The sequence below is a fragment of the Anabrus simplex genome, chromosome 2 (assembly GCF_040414725.1).
Source record: "Anabrus simplex isolate iqAnaSimp1 chromosome 2, ASM4041472v1, whole genome shotgun sequence".
Lineage (NCBI taxonomy): Eukaryota > Metazoa > Arthropoda > Insecta > Orthoptera > Tettigoniidae > Anabrus > Anabrus simplex.
This window is the reverse complement of record NC_090266.1, coordinates 1,106,211,003-1,106,230,106: the sequence shown is the minus strand read 5'-3', so window position 1 is coordinate 1,106,230,106 and position 19,104 is coordinate 1,106,211,003. Positions and strand designations below refer to the sequence as shown.

The following is a 19,104-nucleotide window of genomic DNA, read 5'->3' as shown; positions in this document are numbered from 1 at the left end:
ATGACATCACTGGTAGAGTTTACGGAAAACTTGGAAATACCCCTAAGCAACATTGCTAATGGATGAGGCAAACTACTGAACCCGGGTGACATGGTAGGTAAAGGCCTAAGGGGCAGAGAAGCTACTTCAGAGGGTGCATTATTCAACACAAATGGTGGTATTGAGGTACGACGCTCACATTCATTGTCTAATGGGGTAGAAGTTTGTTGCTCTGCCACGGATTTTCTACCTTCTTCACCCTTGGACGAATCCTCCTCGCTAGCTACGTTTACCACGGCTGGCTGGTCGGTTTTAGGAGTAGCGGATCCAGATAACAAGTGACCAACTTTACTGGACATTTTAGAAAGGTGTTCAACAAGAGCACTAGCCTTCTTACCCTGAAGTTCATTTAACTTAAGAGACAATAGATCGCTAACTCTATTGGAGAAATGGTACAATCTAGCCTGTACTCTTTTGAGTTGATTTGGAGATGGATCACTCACTTCAAAAAAACTAACTACAGATGCTAGCTCAGTAGTATTGTCAGTGATAGTGGAGAGAGCCTCATCAATATCTTTCTCTCCCAATGTTGGGATACAGATTGGTAACTCTAATGACTCCTTCAGTTTGTTTGTGTCTACCGAAACCGTGCCTCCAGATTAAACATTTCTAATGGTTAATTCATAAATCAATTCCTCCTTGTGAAAATAGCCGGGGTGGAGGACTTTGCGAGGGCCGGACATGATGACCAAAACTTGACAAATTTAGAAATTTGGAAAAGAAAATTCCAGCAACTGAGAAAAATGTTAGAGTTCAAATTAAATTCAATGTTTAGCCGTCAAAAGGGGCTTAAATGAGACCCATTTAACCTCACTTGTTACGGGGTTACCTGTGGAATGCACAGGTGAAAGAAGGTGTGGGCTGGAATGGATCTAACTATAAAGCTGAGAAATGAATTAAAATTTAATTAAAGGTTATATTTTCAAAACAGCCAAACTTAACAGTTTTGGTATAGAATTTTCAACTTTAACCAATAACAACAAGTAATAAGGTACCAGTAACAAAATTTAAGTCTAGGAATGACAAGATTTGGTGGTATAACAGAACTTAGGCTTCAAGCCTTCACTTTACATTTTCTGAGCTCTCAGCTCCCAAACACATATTTACCAAAGGGCAGAAAACCCCTAATAACATGGAGCACTTGCTCCCACCTTCGAATATCAAGCCTCTCTGAGGCACTTTTACCACAAATAAAAGAGCTAACCCACTCTCAATTTTTCAAGCTTATAAGGGTAATAACAGACTTTTACACATGATTGCCATCAAGGCACAACTTACATTGAAACAGGGGTATCTTGTACCCAACCTATTGGGCCTTCGTTGAAAAAGAATAGGTAATTGGCCCAAAATGCACAAATGAATGGAGGCATAAATTTGTACTCCTACACGAAACTTCTTAAAACCTAAGAGGCACTAGGCCGATGAAGCAGGGGCTATTCCCAAACTATGGAGGTGACTCGTATACAGAGTAAATTTAATACATTACGGAAGAGTAGAAGAACGATTACGAAAATGTAGTCACCTCGAATTCAAAATGAAGGGGAGCTCGAGAGGGTAAAGCACTCTCTATCCCCGATTTTCAGTTAAGGTTATATGAAGATTTACAAAATTTTACATGTTTAAGAGATAGGTTACATAATAAAAAGGTTTCGGACCTTCCCCGAGGGTTAAACTGCTGAGCTAGCAAGAAAATAAAGATGTTAAATGGCCATTACCTTTGTGAAGAGCTGCTACTCGAAAGAAGAGGCGCTACCCGCCCCCTGCTACACTTCCGTGCACTAGGCTAGATGTTGTTCGAGTGGCCCAGAGACAGGAAAATCAGCAGTTTTTATACTCTCGGGGAAGATTCGAGACCTTTCATGAATAATTAAGACACACCCACAGGCGTTTATTGGGTAGCTTACAGTTACACATCCAAACCGAAGAAGAAAGACACGATTGGTCAAAAATTAATTACAGAAATTCTGGATTGGCTAAGTTCAAAACTGGCGGAAAGGAAAGATTTATATTGCCAACCCACAAATGAAAGAACTAAATTTAGTAAAGAACAAACTTATGAATACAAAATTTCTTCAAGTAAAGTTCTTCCACTTCGCACCAGGGTGCATGGTCATAGTTTTATTTAGAGACATCTATCAGAGAATGTCCACACTTCTTGATCAATAGAAGACAAAACAAGTTGAACTCCACACAGTACGGACAACTTCATAATCACAAAATTTACAGTAGTGACATCTTCTGAGCAAACTTATGAGTTGATACAGTTGTTAAAGTTCAGAGTTTCTCCTGTAGAGGAGTACTTTAAGGTGGAAAATTCAAATGTGCGTAGTAGAGGTGTACCAACCGGTACAATGTCAACTAAAATGACGTCACAATAATCAAGAATAGGGAGAATGAGTGTCTGTATTCGTTTGGCCTGTAGCTCAAACGGAAATACATTCCTCTGCCGTTTAAGAGGGTGAAGAACTCCAAAAATCTTGTTACGTATTTGTTTCGTGTGATCAGACCAATCAGCTGCTTCATTCATCATTACGCCGGGATTTTAAACCGTTTTACTGTAGGGAATAATTCAGTAGGATAGGCGGGATTGCAACATTGTTTGAGCAGCTCAGTAATTTTCGTGATCCAATTATAATTGTCTGAGTTTTTTTGCAATTTATTATAAGAGAGCTTCGTTGTGCATATGCAGTACACTGAGTCGTTGGAGATCCCTGTTAATATCTTGTCTTGCAGTGTCGATATATGAAGATCGTCAGCACAGAGGTCATGTGTGTTATTTCATGTCACAATAATCAAGAATAGGGAGAATGGGTGTCTGTATTCGTTTGGCCTGTAGCTCAAATGGAAATACATCCCTCTGCCATTTAAGAGGGTGAAGAACTCCAAAAATCTTTTTACGTATTTGTTTTGTGTGATAGGACGATAGTCAGAGGGCGATTGTGGGTCTAAGGTCTTAGGTACCGATACAATATTGGCTGTTTTCCAGACAGTAGGGAAAGTTCCGTTTAGTAAACAGTACTTCAGTATGTGCGTCAGCATAGGCAAGATAGCACCCATAATGTTATGTATAAAAGTAATAGGAATATCATCTACACCTGTAGTACTTGATTTAATCGATTACAAAGCCTTTTAACCTGATTTTCTGTGACACTGTGAAATGTGAATGGTGGATTGGCTGGAGGAGAGGGCGGTGAGTCGGTGCAGTTAATTTGGGTAGGTTGATTATTTATTCTACTAAAGTAATCATTCAGTTTGTCAAGTGGAATGTCAGGAGTTGTCTGTCTCTGTTGATGTTTTCCTATTCCCAGAGCTCTAAGCTGACCCCTGCGCGATTAGAATTTAAGTTGTTAGTTAAATTCCGAAAATATATACATTTTTAAAAATTTCTGATTAACTGCTTTGTGCAATTTCTTAAGATGCGGTTAGATTCGAAGTCTGTGTCACCTAGAGTTTGTTTATAATGTCGAAATAACGAGTCACGGTGGGCCATCATTCTCTTGCCTTCATCATCTAGCCATGGACAAGAAGGACGAGAAACCTGTATTCGACGCGTGTGTGTGTGTATCTTTGCCACATTATTTGTATAAAATGTCACTTCTTTATTGCTTATCACATGACCATTATTATAATAACTTTACCGTATTTTATCTAAACCAGAATATTGCATCCTTACTCACTGTTTATTCTTGCATTCATTTCACTTGTACTCGGAATATATGAAATGCTGCAGTTATGTTGGGATGGGAGTAACAGAGGTAGCCGGGGGACGGGGGGGTTTGTCGTCCATGAAGTCCAGACACCCCAGGAGTTTTAACGAGTGTACTTTTATTGAACATTTTATATATAATGTACATTAATATTAGCTTACGGAGTCCGACTCATTGGCTGAATGATCAGTGTTGAGGCCTTCGGTTAAGACGGTCCCGGGTTCGATTCCCGGCTGGGTCGGGGATTTTAATTGCATCTGATTAATTCTTCTGGCTGGGGACTAGGTGTTTGTCCCAACATATTCATATTCAGACAACATACTACACTACCAACCACCAAAGAAACACACAACACTGATTACATCCCTCTATATAGGGTTGGCGTCGGGAAGGACATCCAGCCGTAAAACAGGGCCAAATCCACATGTGCGACACAGTTCACACCCGCGACCCCACAGATGTGGGAAAAGCGGGGGAAGAACAAGAAGAATAAAATTACTATTAGCTTCCGGAATCTGCACGAATCCACCAGTCTTACTTGGATCCAAGGACACCCATTTCCTTTTTCGGTATTCTACACCACCTAAACTATGGAAGTTTGGACACCTATCAAAATAAAATTCTGGATGAATGCGCCCCCCCACCCAAACTGAAATCCTGGCTACGCTACTGCTGTACATAACGTTGAAGTTCTGGATCACTCCTTGGTCAAGTGGCTGAGAAACTGATGTTACATTTGGTGGGCAAAAGACGATCTTGACATTTTGCAACTTAATTGTATTCGGATGCGATGCTGCATTATTGAGGAATAATAACACCTTTCGCTCCTGGCGTATCATTTTTCTGTCCAATTGTCCTAGCCACTCTGTCAGTATTTCTCTGACCATCCATGCTTTCCTATTCGCTTTCCATTCAATGCCAAACTTCGTAACGTCCATATTCTTAAAACACCTTGGTTTTGCAGCTTTTCCTATCACAAGGGGCTTCTCCCGTTCTCCACTCATACTTGCACACAACAAGACCGTGAGACGTTCTTTCGCACTTTTCCACCAGTACAACGATTTCCTTTGAAACAAAAAGTTTTGTCGGGTAAAGCACGGACAAAAGAACCCAGTTATATCGGCATTCAGAATATTTTCTGGAGCATACCCGTCTGATTGAAGGTATTTTTTCTTGCCAGTTTTCAACAATCTCCATGTTAACACCGGATGATTCTCCGCAAATCACTCTGAAGTTGATACCATGTCACTTTCTGAATCTTTCTAGCCAACCATTCGAGGCTTTGAAATCTCCAATACTTAATTCTACCGCGAATTCTAATGCTCTTGCTTGTATCATTGGTCTTGACACATGGACATTCTGACTTCTTCTTTTAGCGAACCGCTCTAGCATTGCCTTGTCAATGAGAGCTCCACTACCACTTTGAAACAGTTTAATGCGCTGTTTGTTGCCATTTAAATGCCATTCTTTCACTAGTTCCTCTTACTTTTTCACAATTTCAGCTGCCTGTGTCTTTCCAATCTTGAAAACTTCAGACAGTTTATGCACACCACACTTCTCACATTTATGATTGTCTATTATGTCAACTTTTTCTTTTAAGAGTTAAAAACGTCCTCGGAGCCATGTTTACACCAACTTACTAACGCAAAACTGAACACATCAAAAGCCCACGAGACAATGAAAATAACCTGAGTACCTGACAGTGAAGGTACGAATTCCAGCACTGCCGAGCATGTCAGATCACACAACCTCCAGAAGTGATAGCATAGCTTAGTGTTGCCTTCCAAGAATGTGTACACCCTGGACCAAAAGTTACGGTGTCTGCGATTCTTGGAACTACCGCCTGTGCAAAAAGTAAGCTGTACAGGACACAAACACAGTATTTTTTTTTAAAGAAATTGTCCGTTAGGAGAGGTTTAATTGGAGTTTCTCATGGCTATGGGGTGTCCGTGTCCATAATAGAGGGTGTCCGTATAAGAGGGGTAAATTACTCATACACAACATGGTATTTAATTACGGACCTAGAAAATCGTCCGCTAATGAGGGTTGTCCGCCGGTGAGAGGTGTTCGTTAAGGCAGGTTTTACTGTATTTTTTTCTGACTTGAGAGAAGACAGTTTCTCACATATACAGTTCCGTCGCATGGTCATCTTGTCCAGAAAAAAAAAAAAAAAACCCAACAAACGTTGACAAGGAGTTTCTGGGGGTAAATGAATCTCAATTTTCCAGTGAGTTTTTATACTTTAGGGGTTTTTAAATAATGTCTTAGTACAGTACCGAGGAACGATTACTTTTATAAAATTACGAAATCCACGCGAGTGAAGCCGCGGGTAACTGTTAGTCATATGATATACATGGAGCCATCATCTGCATTGCATTCTGCTTTTTGGATTGCTTTAAAATACAGTGAAAGGAGGATTGTGTGGATTCTGTAAACTGTAGGCAATTGTTCAATATCATTTCTCAGTACTCGTTGATATCCTGTTACATATGCTCATGTTTTGGTTTTATTTTGTGCCCCATGGTTTCAAGTAAAATATGTGAACAGGATCAACTCAATTACATGGTTAGATGACATAGGTTTATTGGCATGTTACTGACCCTTTTTTGAGCAATATTCCAGTATCTGTTCATTTCAAGGGATTATTATTTTTATTATTATTATTATTATTATTATTATTATTATTATTATTATTATTAAGCCAGCCCCACGGTGTAGGGGTAGTGTGCCTGCTTCTTACCCGGAGGCCCCGGGTTCGATTCACAACAAGGTCAGAGATTTTTACCTGAATCTGAGGGCTGGTTCGAAGTCCACTCAGCCTACGTGATTACAATTGAGGAGCTATCTGATGGTGAGATGGTGGCTCCGGTCTGTAAAGCCAAGAATAACGGCCGAGAGGATCCGCTGTGCTGACTACATGACACCTCGTAATCTGCAGGCCTTCGGGTTGAGCAGCGGTCGCTTTGTAGGCTGTGGCCCTTCGGGGTTGTTGCGCCTCAGGGTTGTATTATTATTGTGCCGTGACTCTACCGGCACGACGACCCTAAGGAGAGCGGGCCAGGGATCTGGATTAATAAACGTAAGGACCAACCCAGAGGTACAATGTCAAGACAAAATTTCGAACAGCTTGACTAGAACATTTATTTTACACACAATTAAGAACAAACATATTCGGAAGCACTTGGGAACTAACATGGTTAAAAGGAGGGTTTTGACTCGTTTCCACCATTCATTTTAAGTAAAACAGAAAAGTAATCCTCTCCTCTTACTAGAGGTTTATCATGAACATAACTATTCGACTTGGTACCAGATAAACTTCAAACTTCAAACATATCACTACCAGGCTGCTATGTATACACAGTTCACCAGCTACCTCGGGTACTATAGCAAACGTAAAACATCGCTTGTCGAACTAAACACCCAGAACATTCTGGAACCTTCATATCATTTGCGTGAGCTCTTTCCTTGACTCCTACCTTGATTACAAACTAATATCGATAACGTAGGCTCTAGTGGCCACCGATAGCTTATGATACAAGAAACATAGAAATTAAGGGCCATAACACTTCAAGTTCATTACTCAATAATATCTCTGCTGTGCTCTGTTGTGAGTTCACAAACTAAAGTCGCCAGATACATGGCTTTACATATCCGTATCCTAGTTCCTAGTTCCTCCCATCATCCTACCAACACATAGAAATCCTGAAGATTTTACCTCCCATGCCCCCCTCACGGTCCTTGGTTCGATGTAAGAGAAGTGCACTGCACCAAGATCAACAGGCGAGTGATTCAGTCCACCGCCCGGCAAGCCGCCCAGGCTCGCTGGGAGGGGAAGGACTCAAGACCAACGTCAGCACGCCCCCTCTCTCGGAGAAGCCAGGAGGGGATAAGTGCGCGTGAGGTGGCTTGGCAGAAGATTGACATACGAAGAGAAAGGCGAGAACAGGGACATCCCAGGACGGAATGAATTCCTTGCCCAGGGAGCCATAAGTGAGGAACAGGGAGGGAACACATTTATTACAACATATCAATGGCCAAGATAGACAGAAACACGCACAATATTAAATTTCAATGAGCTCACTAGGAGCGCCGCACATATATCAAGTGAAGAAGCGAGGCCTTGCCAAGATTATCCCGGGATATGGCAAGAAAATCACGTAGATTAAGTTCAATGAAGATGTCCCCAGCAATCGCCAGGGGAAAGGTGGGCCACCAGGGCCGGCAACTCACATAGCTGGGATACAACCCAACCAAACATTGAGCGGCATGCATGGCACTCAGCCGCAGGACAACGGCCACAGTAGCAGACCGTCTCGGAGCCTCCTTAGGCAAATCAGATGCTGGAAAACACAATCCTTCTGAACTAGGTAGCCGTAAGACACGGCGGCTGGAGTCGATGATCGCCAAAAATCGCAGACACGAGGGGCCCTTCTCATGGAGCAGAGGGCGTAGGTGGATACTCCAGTCCACTGTAAAATAAAGCAGAAGGCCAGCAAAGGTGTCGAAAGATATCCATCCCCCGGTACAGGGTACAGGGGGCCAAGGCAGTGCAGGTAACCGGACCGGGAGGCATGGGAGCAGTACGGGTATGATAGGACTCCGGGAGGACTCACATTAAATAATACATCCAGTTTAAAAAAAAAAAAAGGAACAATCATAAGCTAACTAAGGGGAGAGCATATCCCCGACGAGAATGAAATTGAGTCAAAACTCCCCAGATAACCAGGTTAAAGCCTCATTCCACATGAAACCAAGGTACCCGTAGCCGAGACAGACTGCCACGCAGCAGTACCGAAGAAAAACGCTAAGCAGGCTTCACCTGCGAAAGATGAACTCGGAAGACTCTCTCCGTCTCCGGATCCTTTACCATCAAGGTGACCGGTGTTAAGAAATCAATAATTTCATACGGTCCTCGGAATTGAGGAGCGAGCTTCCCGGAAGGCACGAAATTCTTAACAAAAATATTATCTCCTACAGCGAGATCGGTCGGTCGGCGCCCCTCATTGTAACGTTCTCTCATCTTCTCATAGGTCACCTTAAGGTTTTCCTTAACCTTTTTCCAAATTGCCCTGATGTTAAGGGGGTCAATCCTTTCCGGTAACAGCTCATCAATGTTCCAAAGATTACTGAGTGGAGAATTGGGAACGAAGGAGAACATAAGAGACACAGGAGAAAACTGATGCGCTTCATGTACAGGGGAATTAAATGCGAAGGCAAGCCATGGCAATGAAGTGTCCCATCTCAAAACATCGTCCTGATGGAAGGCGATGAGAGCGGACCGCAAATTACGGTTGACTCTCTCCGCATAAGAGGGTTGGGGGTAATACGGAGACATGGGTAATGGACAGGCTAAAGCAAAACTTCCTGAATAAATTCGACGTGAACGCCCTCGCATTATCGGACACCAAGTACTGGCTTGGACCAAAAGATGAAAATATGATTTTTAAACACCTTATGGTGGATTCTGCCATGGCTAACCTCATCGGAAAAAAACAAGAAAAATGAGTGAAGCCGTCGACACAAACAAATATAAATCTATTGCCGTCCGTCCTTGATTTGGGGAGGGGTCCTACATAATCTATAAATAGACGTTGCATGGGTCGCGTAGCCTGGGTAGAAGACAACAGGCCGACCCGAGTATTTAAGGAAGGCTTGCTTACCCTACAAATCTTACACGCTTTGACCAATTCACGGACTTCAGCATCAAGCCCCTTTCAAATAAAGTTTTCTTGAATTTTCTCCCTGGTCTTAAACACTCCCAGATGACCAGCCAAAGGAGTTTCATGGAAATATTTAAATATCATAGGTACTAATACCAACGGAACAACTACTTTCATTTTGTGATCAGAGCGGGAGGGACAGCAAAGGACACCGTTCCTTAACACATATGGGTTAACAATCTTGCCTTCTTTCAACTGCTGGACAATGGGCCCTAGGATAGGATCTTTCACTTGGAATTTAGCAAGATCATGGTATAACAATGGGGCATCAGTCAAGATCACTCCAGCAAGGGGTAATGAAGTTAGGGACTCAGGGTCAGAAGATTCATCATCCTGAACAGGCTGATCAGTGAACATGCGGCTAAGAGAATCAGCTACAACATTGTCCGAACTTCGAATGTGCCGTACATCGAAGTGAAACGCCGAGATTCTTATTGCCCACCGAGCTAGACGGCCCGTTTTCGTAGGCTTGCCCAAGACCCAGCTCAACGCTTGGTTATCGGTTTCAAGCTCGAATTTTACATGTTCTAAATACATTCGAAACCTCTCTAAGGCAAACAACACAGCCAAACCCTCTAACTCATAGACTGAGTACCTACTTTCAAGAGGAGTCAAGGTCCTGGAAGCGTAAGCAACAGGTCGTCTGCCCAGGTCGGATTCCTGCAATAAGACAGCTGCAACCGCCGAGGCTGAAGCATTGGTCTGAACAATGAAGGTTTTTGAGAAATCGGGCATCGCAAGTATCGGAGCATTAGCTATAGCCAACTTCAGATCCTCGAAGGCCGCTTGTTGTGAAGTATCCCATTCAAACTTAACCCCTTTACGCCGGAGGGCATTAAGAGGCCCAGCATGCTTAGCAAAGTTAGGAATAAACTTACGGAAGAAGTTTACCATCCCGATGAAGCGGGCGACGCCTTTAACGTCCTGCGGGGGTCTGAACTCATCAATGGCTCGGGTGCGAGACTGGTCGACTGAAACTCCATTAGATGACACTATATGTCCTAAAAAGGACATCTGCGGCTTTGCAAAGGACACCTTGGACAATTTAACCATCAGCCCAGCATTACGCAGTCTAGACAACACTTCGCGTAGGTGGTCAAGGTGCTCCTCAAAAGTTTCCGAATAAATTACGATGTCGTCAAGATAATGATAAAGATAACTGAATTTAATATCTGAAAACAATTGATCTAAAAGCCTACTAAGCACAGCAGCGCCAGTGGGAATACCAAAGGGCAGACGACAAAATTCGTAGAGATTCCAATCGGTTGCGAAGGCTGTCAAATGGCGGGACTCCTCTGCCAAAGGGATTTGATAATATGCCTGGTTTAAGTCCAGGACGGTAAAATACCTAGCCTTTCTGAACCACGAGAAACAGGAATGCAAGTCTGGGAGCGGAACAGATTGCAATATCACCTTCTTATTCAATGCCCTGTAATCCAAATCCGGACGGTAACCTCCTTGAGGCTTAGGCACAAGAAATACTGGTGAGGAGTAAGCTGACGTAGAAGGTCGAATTATTCTCTCATGTAACATCTTATCGATGATCTCCTTCAATGCTCGCATTTTTGGGGGAGAAAGACGGTAGGGCGGACTCCTAACAGGAATAGAATCAGATACCTCTATCTTGTACTCCAACAAGTTAGTCATCCCCAATTTCTCCGTAAGAACCTCGGGAAAGGCATCACACAACTCCCTAATGCACTTGGCCTGATCCTCGGGAAAATGGCTAAGATGGGAGCCCATTTCATCCTCAGAGGGCACCACGGCAAAAGAAGAAACTGAGTTAGACCGCAATACAGGAATTCTAACATCACGACAAAATTTGAACCAGCAGGACCCTTCCTGCATATCCAAAACCAAGCCTGAGTAAGCCAAAAAATCTGATCCAAGGATTACTGGACACGGTAAATCCTTGGCCACATACAAAAGGAATTTCCATGAAAAACTTGCAACACGAATCTTAGACTTCACAACTTCCAAAACCTCAACTCTAGAAGAATTAGCAGCCACACAGGAAAAGGAATCCGGGTGGACGATGGGAAATTTACACACAGATTTATGCAGACCAAACCACTTCTCGCTTACAAAGGAAGCAACACTTCCAGTATCTAAGAGTGCCGTCACTGGCTCATTATTAATCTCAGCCTTGACAAATGGGGCCACCCCCTTATTCTCGGCTGTTATCTGCAAACATTCGGCAGGACAGGATGACAAATGTTCACCTGGAGTCGTACAATGCTTTTGACTAGGCGACGGCGAGTTAATGAGCCTGTCCCTGGCCTTTTCTCGGTCTAGTCAGTTACCTTTCGGCCCTTGCGTGTGCAATCCCTTACCACACGACCCGGGGTCCCACAGCAAAAACATACAACATTCGAAACCCTAAGCGGCACCTCGGTACTCGAGCCGTGGCTAGGCCCTTGTGCCTGAAGAGATCGAGAAGGGCACTTATTACGGAGATGATCAGAAGCGCCGCAACCAAAACCGCATGCTCAGTAACACCCCGGCCAGAAGAAAGAGGATCGGGAACTCGAAGCGAATCGGCATGACGAATGCCCTCCGCAGAGACGACCATAGCTTCCAACTCGGCAAAGTTACGAGGCTGAGACACAAAACACAAGCAAGAACGATACGATGGAGCAATCCCTTCCACGATAGTAGAAACCACCTGCTCCTCCATATAATCAAGCACGAAAACCCTGGCATAAAATTTAATGTCAGAAATAAATTCTGATAAGGTTTCATTTAAACGTTGCACTCTAAAATAGAATTGTTGCACAAAAGAATTAAGAGCCCTAGCGGAGATAAAGTGAGTTAGTATGTGTGCATGAAACTGATGCAACGACAATTGTTCCGATATTGCATTAACAATCTTATCAGAAAGAACGCCAACGGTATGCGGGTAAACCACCTGTAAAATCTGTACATACGTCAAACCGAATACTTGAGCGTGATCCAAGAATTCGACAAGAAAACGAAGAAATGCAACTACATCACTCGCCGAATTCACCGAATAGTGAGGGCTGTCTTTCAGCATGTTATTCAATGGATGAGGAATACTCGAAAAGGGTGAAACTTGCGAAGACAAGGGTGGCTGTTGACTCTTAGTCTTATGTTTTGAAGAGCACTCTAAAGATGAGAAATGCGGCTCGAGGGAAGTTCGCTGCCCGTCAGACCCAAGGTCAGGAGTAGGTTGATTTAACTCGCCTACTACCGTCGCAGTGGAAGGTAACACCGGCTTAGTTTTGATAGATGGGTCAGCTAGCTAAGTCTCAATTTTCTCTAAAAGTTTAGAAGATTTGACCTTTAAATCCTGAACCTGATTTAACACCTCCTCCTTTAATTCGAATGACAGCAGATCTCCCACACGATGAATGTAATGCATCAAACGACCCTGTACTCTCTTAAGTTGATGGGGCGAAGCTACGTCGCTCTCCAGGAACTCCATCACTGGGGCAATATCAGAGAGATTAGCCTCAGTAAGGGATACCGAACTCGAAACCTCGCTTTCAGTATAACAGGGCGCTGAAACATTCCTTTGAAAATTGTTCCTCAACAAGAGTTCATCGGCCTTAACTGTCCCTTTTGATTCTAAATTGCGTATTGCTAACTCATACGGCAATTCCTCCTTCCGCAAAGCTCCCGAATAAACAATGTCTAGAGCAGCCATCGTGTAAATGATACAAGACACAAAGCAGAGTTACGAAATACCGTGATGAGAGAGCTCCCAGGGCTCAAATTTTGCAAGTAAATGAAGAAAAGTCCAGATCGAACCACGCTCCTGGCTGACAGCACTGTGCCATGACTCTACCAGCAGGACGACCCAAAGGAGAGCAGACCAGGGATCTGGATTAATAAACGTAAGGACCAACCCAGAGGTACAATGTCAAGACAAAGTTCCGAACAGCTTGACCAGAACATTTACTTTACACACAATTAAGAACAAACATATTCGGAAGCGCTTGGGAACTAACATGGTTAAAAGGAGGGTTTTGACTCGTTTCATTTTAAGTAAAACAGAAAAGTAATCCTCTCCTCTTAGTAGAGGTCTAACATGAACATAACTATTCGACTCGGTACCAGATAAACTTTAAACTTCAAACACATCACTACCAGGCTGCTATGTATACACAGTTCACCAGCTACCTCGGGTACTATAGCAAACGTAAAACATCGCTTGTCGAACTAAACACCCAGAACATTCTGGAACCTTCATATCATTTGCGTGAGCTCTTTCCTTGGCTCCTACCTTGATTACAAACTAATATCGATAACGTAGGCTCTAGTGGCCACCGATAGCTTATGATACAAGAAACATAGAAATTAAGGGCCATAACACTTCAAGTTCATTACTCAATAATATCTCTGCTGTGCTCTGTTGTGAGTTCACAAACTAAAGTCGCCAGATACATGGCTTTACATATCCGTATCCTAGTTCCTAGTTCCTCCCATCATCCTACCAACACATAGAAATCCTGAAGATCTTACCTCCCATGCCCCCCTCACGGTCCTTGGTTCGATGTAAGAGAAGTGCACTGCACCAAGATCAGCAGGCGAGTGATTCAATCCACCGCCCGGCGAGCCGCTCAGGTATACTAATCAATGAGATACCTCGATGGCAGAAGATCGACATACGAAGAGAAAGGCGAGAACAGGGACACCCCAGGACAGAATGAATTCCTTGCCCATGGAGCCATAAGTGAGGAACAGGGAGCGAACACATTTATTACAACATATCAATGGCCAAGATAGACAGAAACACGCACAATAGTAAATTTCAAGGAGCTCACTAGGAGCGCCGCACATATATCAAGTTCAAGGCGGGGGGCAGATAAAACTCACGGTTCAATTATTATTATTATTATTATTATTATTATTATTATTATTATTATTATTATTATTATGGGGTATCTGTGGAAGGCAGAGGTGAAAGAAGGTGCTGGGGTGAATGGGTCTAACTACAATGTCAAGAATTGAATTAAAACTTTAACAGAGGTTATATTTCTTTCATTATAAAAAAACAAACTCAACAAATTTCCACAAGGGAAAAAATAACATTCAGGTACAATGCCAATCTAGAAACCAGATTAGGAAAAATCCAAGATTCATAACCTTAACACTTTGGGCTTCAAGCCCCTAGTTTTACTATTTTACAAATGGAAGAAGAATTATTTAGTTAAGGGCAGAAATCCCCTAATTCATGGAGCACTTGCTCCCTACAGTACAATTTCTAGCCTTCTAGAGGCACTCTTTACAATTACAAAACTTGAAAAAGAGCTAACCGGTTCTCCGTTTCTGTCAGCCTCCTCGAGGCCACCTCAAAAAGCTTGCACTGTCTGGCCTTCCATGGCCCAACTTACAATTTGAAACAGGGGTATCTTGTACCCAACCTATAGGGCCTATGCGGAAACAAACAGGTTAAGTAAATGGCCTGAATCACAAACTGAATGATAATGAACACCTTAAAAAAACCTAAAGGGCTCTAGGCCAATGAAGCAGGGGCTATTCCCAATCTACTAAGGTGACTCGTATAGAAATTACTTTAACACATTACAGTAGGAGAGACAGTTAGAGAAAAACATAGTCGCCCCAAACCAAGATGAAGGGGAGCTCGAGAGGCTACTTCACTCTCTATCCCCGGTTTACAGTTAAAGATTTTATAAGTTTTTACATTAGCTGGAAGAAAGTTACATTTTAGAAAATTTGTTACATACTAAGGAGTCGGACCTTTCCCTCGGGTTAAACTGCGGATTTATCAAGAAGGAATAAAGTTATGTGGCCATTACCTTGTAGATGTTCTAGCTGCCGACAAAAGAGCCGCCCGCCTCGTGCTTAACACACACACACATACTCAGATAGACGTCGATCAATTGGCCAAGAAACGTGAAAAGCCGCAGTTTATAAACCCTCAGGGAAGGTTCGAGATCATTCAAGACTAAACCAGCCACACCCTCTCAATTTAATTGGTCAATTTCAAAGTTACACTCAGAATCGAACAAGAAGCCAATGATAGGTTGAAAATTAATTACAGAAATTTGGGATTGGCTAGATTCAAAACTGGCGGAAAGAAAAGGTAAATATTGCCAACCCAAAAATAAATGAACATCAATCAGTAAATGAACATCAATCAGTTACAGCAACCTAGAAATACAGAACTTCTTTAAATTATAGGTTCTTTAACTTTGCACCAGAGGGCATGATCATAATTTTTTTGTAGTGCCATCTATGGGAGAATGTCCAAACTTCTTGATGAATGGCAAACAAAACAAGGAGAAATTCACTCAGTTTAGGAAACTGTACAATAACAAAATTACATAATATTTCGGTGGTGACTTCTTCTGATTAAAGTTCCAATTTCCAGTTGTAGTAGTTCCCACATTAGTTCAAAAGAGGAGTTCATTAAGGCGCTAATTTTGAATGCGCGGCGTTCAGGTGTACCTCCCGGTACAATTATTAATGTTAAACATCAGTTAAGCTGTTTCTAAAGATGAGACAGACCATGAAACCCCTGGAGGATCCCAGCCATCTCTGCCTACAGAATTAACCTGCTACTAATTTCTGTTGTAGGCTGAGTGAGCCCCAGGGCCATGTGCCTCTCTAAATTCCTCATCTTGGTGATAGAGAATCGAACCCACAACCTTCCAGGTCGACCACCTCGGCTAGGCAATCCCCATCATTTCCGTATATTCATAGGTAAATAGAGAAAGGAGTGTACCTGTTGCTTTATGTTTCATAATTGTATTACAAAACGTCTGTAAAATATTTAAAAACTTGGAGATTTTGTTCCTTGGTCAAGTACATTGAAATATCTGTTGAAGTGATAATATTAGACTTCATGCTGTTTCATGACTTACTTTATCTCTTGCAGTTTCAAGCCCGGAAGGTGAAGAACATTCCGAGAGTGTAGTTAAGGACCCTTGTATCTCACCAGATTGTGGTAGCAGTTCTCGGCTTGGTCATAGTGAATCCTTGCACAATCTCTCCCAAGCAATTTTAATAAGGCAGCAGTCAGAGATGGCACAGCGAGATGGTGGTGGAAATGATGAGATTATTTGCAATAAAAGTGAAGATGTTTCCCCAGTCCTGGAAGATTGTTGCTCTGCTGCATCGCTTGTCGACCAAATCATAGACGTCGATAACTTGGTCACTAAACTACTCAAAGTGCTCCGTATTCTTCAATTGGAGAATGATACTTGCATTGGTGAACTAACTGATGAAAGGTAAGATATTGTTTTATCTTCGTCCACAGCTGAAAGCAGGGCCATATCAGTCACTTCAACTGGCACATTCCGTATTGAAATTTGAATTCACTTGTAACAAATCTCCTTCTCAAACACTTCCCATTTCTGCCTTGGTATGAGCTAAGGTTCCTTATCTTTTTATAAACGAAGACCCAAAGTCAATGATCAACTTGCATGACCATGACCCATGGTCTGTGAGCAGTATTAAAGTAATAATACCGTTTAAATATATGTACAGATGAGTATTTATTATTATTTAGACTAGAGTTATAATTAGGGCTCGGATTTGAGCATATTAGCATATATTTTTTTTTCCTGAATAGTACACATTGAAAGGAGCCTTTTGGTAGTATTTTCATCTTTCTGGGACCAACAGAATTTAAATTTATCGAGCATATATATGCATAAAACTGCGGTTTTCAGAATAGAAGCATATAAATGCACATTCTTGTGGTTTTCATCTAAATAGTTTGTTTTTCTTCAAATCCCCCCCCCCCCCTGAATACGGGCTCTGACCATCCTTTTCTAAAACAGAAATAATTATTGAAAAGCCTATCTGGTGCGAATAATAGAACCGCAGGTTTTTAACCTTTAGTGAGGTCATTCACACGCCCTAATTGGCCTCTGCCGGATGAGAGTGCGACTCGTCAGATAAGCTCTGGAAGCCCCAAGCATCCTTTCACTTTGAAATGTGAGGTATTTTAGTGGTGTGCCTATTTTGGGAACCAGTATTGTTTAAGTGGCTTTTCCCATGAAGTGGTGGAAGATCCGACCCGGTCAAGTGAAGTTTCTGCATTCTACTCTCAGTTCTCAGTTCGTAATCGTATCCGTACGTACCTATCGAGTTCTTGTGATTTCCAAGTACGCGATGCCTAAAGTTAAGGAATCTCTGAGTGTTTTACTCCGACGATGTGCAAAGGAAGACCCTGATTCATTTTCTACTGACGGGAAAATTCTTTTCTGCAAAATGTGTGAAAAAGAGGTAAGTTCTCATTGACATTTTCACATCTACGTTCTTAAAGATATTACTGGTCAAACGGTTGAAATTTCAAGTAAGCCGTATGTGCAGCATACGGTGCCTACCTACTAGGTAAGTAGAGAGAAGTCTAAGAATTCGGAGTGTAGACCCGTTAGATCCTCAGATTTTACATTTCCGAGACGGAAATTGACGTTTGGATTTGCTGGTTTTTCATGGGATCGTTGAGAGGGTACTCGTATTTCTACTCCAATATTCGAAAATCATTTCATAGTCCACAATGCTTTATTTTTGTTCATTCAATGTATTTTTTCTCACTTATGCGTACCTACCTATTTATTTTCAGATCAAGATTTCGAAGGGTTTTCAATTTTCTCAACATAAAGCCACAAGTGGGCACTCAGCAAAAGTTGAAGAATTTAAAAGAAGGAAATTGAAGAAACAAGTGCTGATACAACCTTTGTTCAATCCGCAACAGCACTCGGACGAGTTCTCTTCCAGAGTTTGTAGGGCGAACATGCTGAGATTAGAGCTCTCTTCAAGGACTTTGCAGGAAGAGAGTTGCCTCATGAGTTGACCCTATGGGCAATTACATTTCTTCAGAGTATGAAAAGGTATGAATTCATGCAAGATTGCCGTATTCCGCATTCTCGTTTAAACAATTTAGAAGTAATTTTAACATGGATCTGGCTCTGTTGTAATGAAGGTAATCTCTCGATAATACCTTCATTCCACGAAAAATATTCATTCAGGTACTTTCTTCACCAGGTTCTACACGCAATTAGGGACGACATCGGGAGCCACCCAATTTGGTTATCTATCGACGAGACCACAGACAATTGGAAAACTCGGTCCCAGTGAACCGGGGAAGGGCCACCTAATTCTGTGCAGGGAGCTAGATGTGACAAACCATGGTACCATTGTGCGAACAGCGCAAGCAGCTCTGCGTAAGTATATTTTTGTTAATTTATTTTTTGAGCGTTTTGCCAAAGAAGAATAAGTACAGCCTGGCTATAATTTCAATGCATTCTGCGTATGCTCAGTGAAGACTCTGATAGTTCTGATAGTTAAATATTTCTTACAGTCGTACGACATGTCAGAATCCCATTAACTGAATGGTTCACCCTTCATTTTATGCATTCCTGTTTCAGGCTTGCTGTGGCCAACCTTTTCAGATGAGGAGGTAAACAAAGTACTCGCATTGGTGACTGACGCTGCTCCCTACATGATTGAGCTGCGCGAAAAGTCGCCCAGCGTGAACAGCGTCATTTCCTCAGTGAAGAAAATTTTCGTCAAGGCTCCTTCTCGCGTCCGTGCCTTCAAGACGATGCATCCAGAACTCCCTTTACCTCCCGAGCCCATATTGACACGATGGAGAACTTGGATATTGGCTGCCTTGTATTACGCTGAAAATCATAGGGCAA

At 42.3% G+C, this 19,104-nt stretch overlaps 1 protein-coding gene across 1 annotated transcript in view; it reads left to right on the top strand.

Annotated features, from left to right (window-relative positions):
- corn (cornetto) overlaps nucleotides 1–19,104 on the top strand; it is a 552,907-nt gene that overhangs the window by 493,071 nt on the left and 40,732 nt on the right. The window contains exon 10 of the mRNA XM_067142064.2: nucleotides 16,332–16,683. Within this exon, the coding sequence (XP_066998165.2) occupies nucleotides 16,332–16,683 (352 nt within the window). The remainder of the gene's footprint in view (nucleotides 1–16,331; nucleotides 16,684–19,104) is intronic.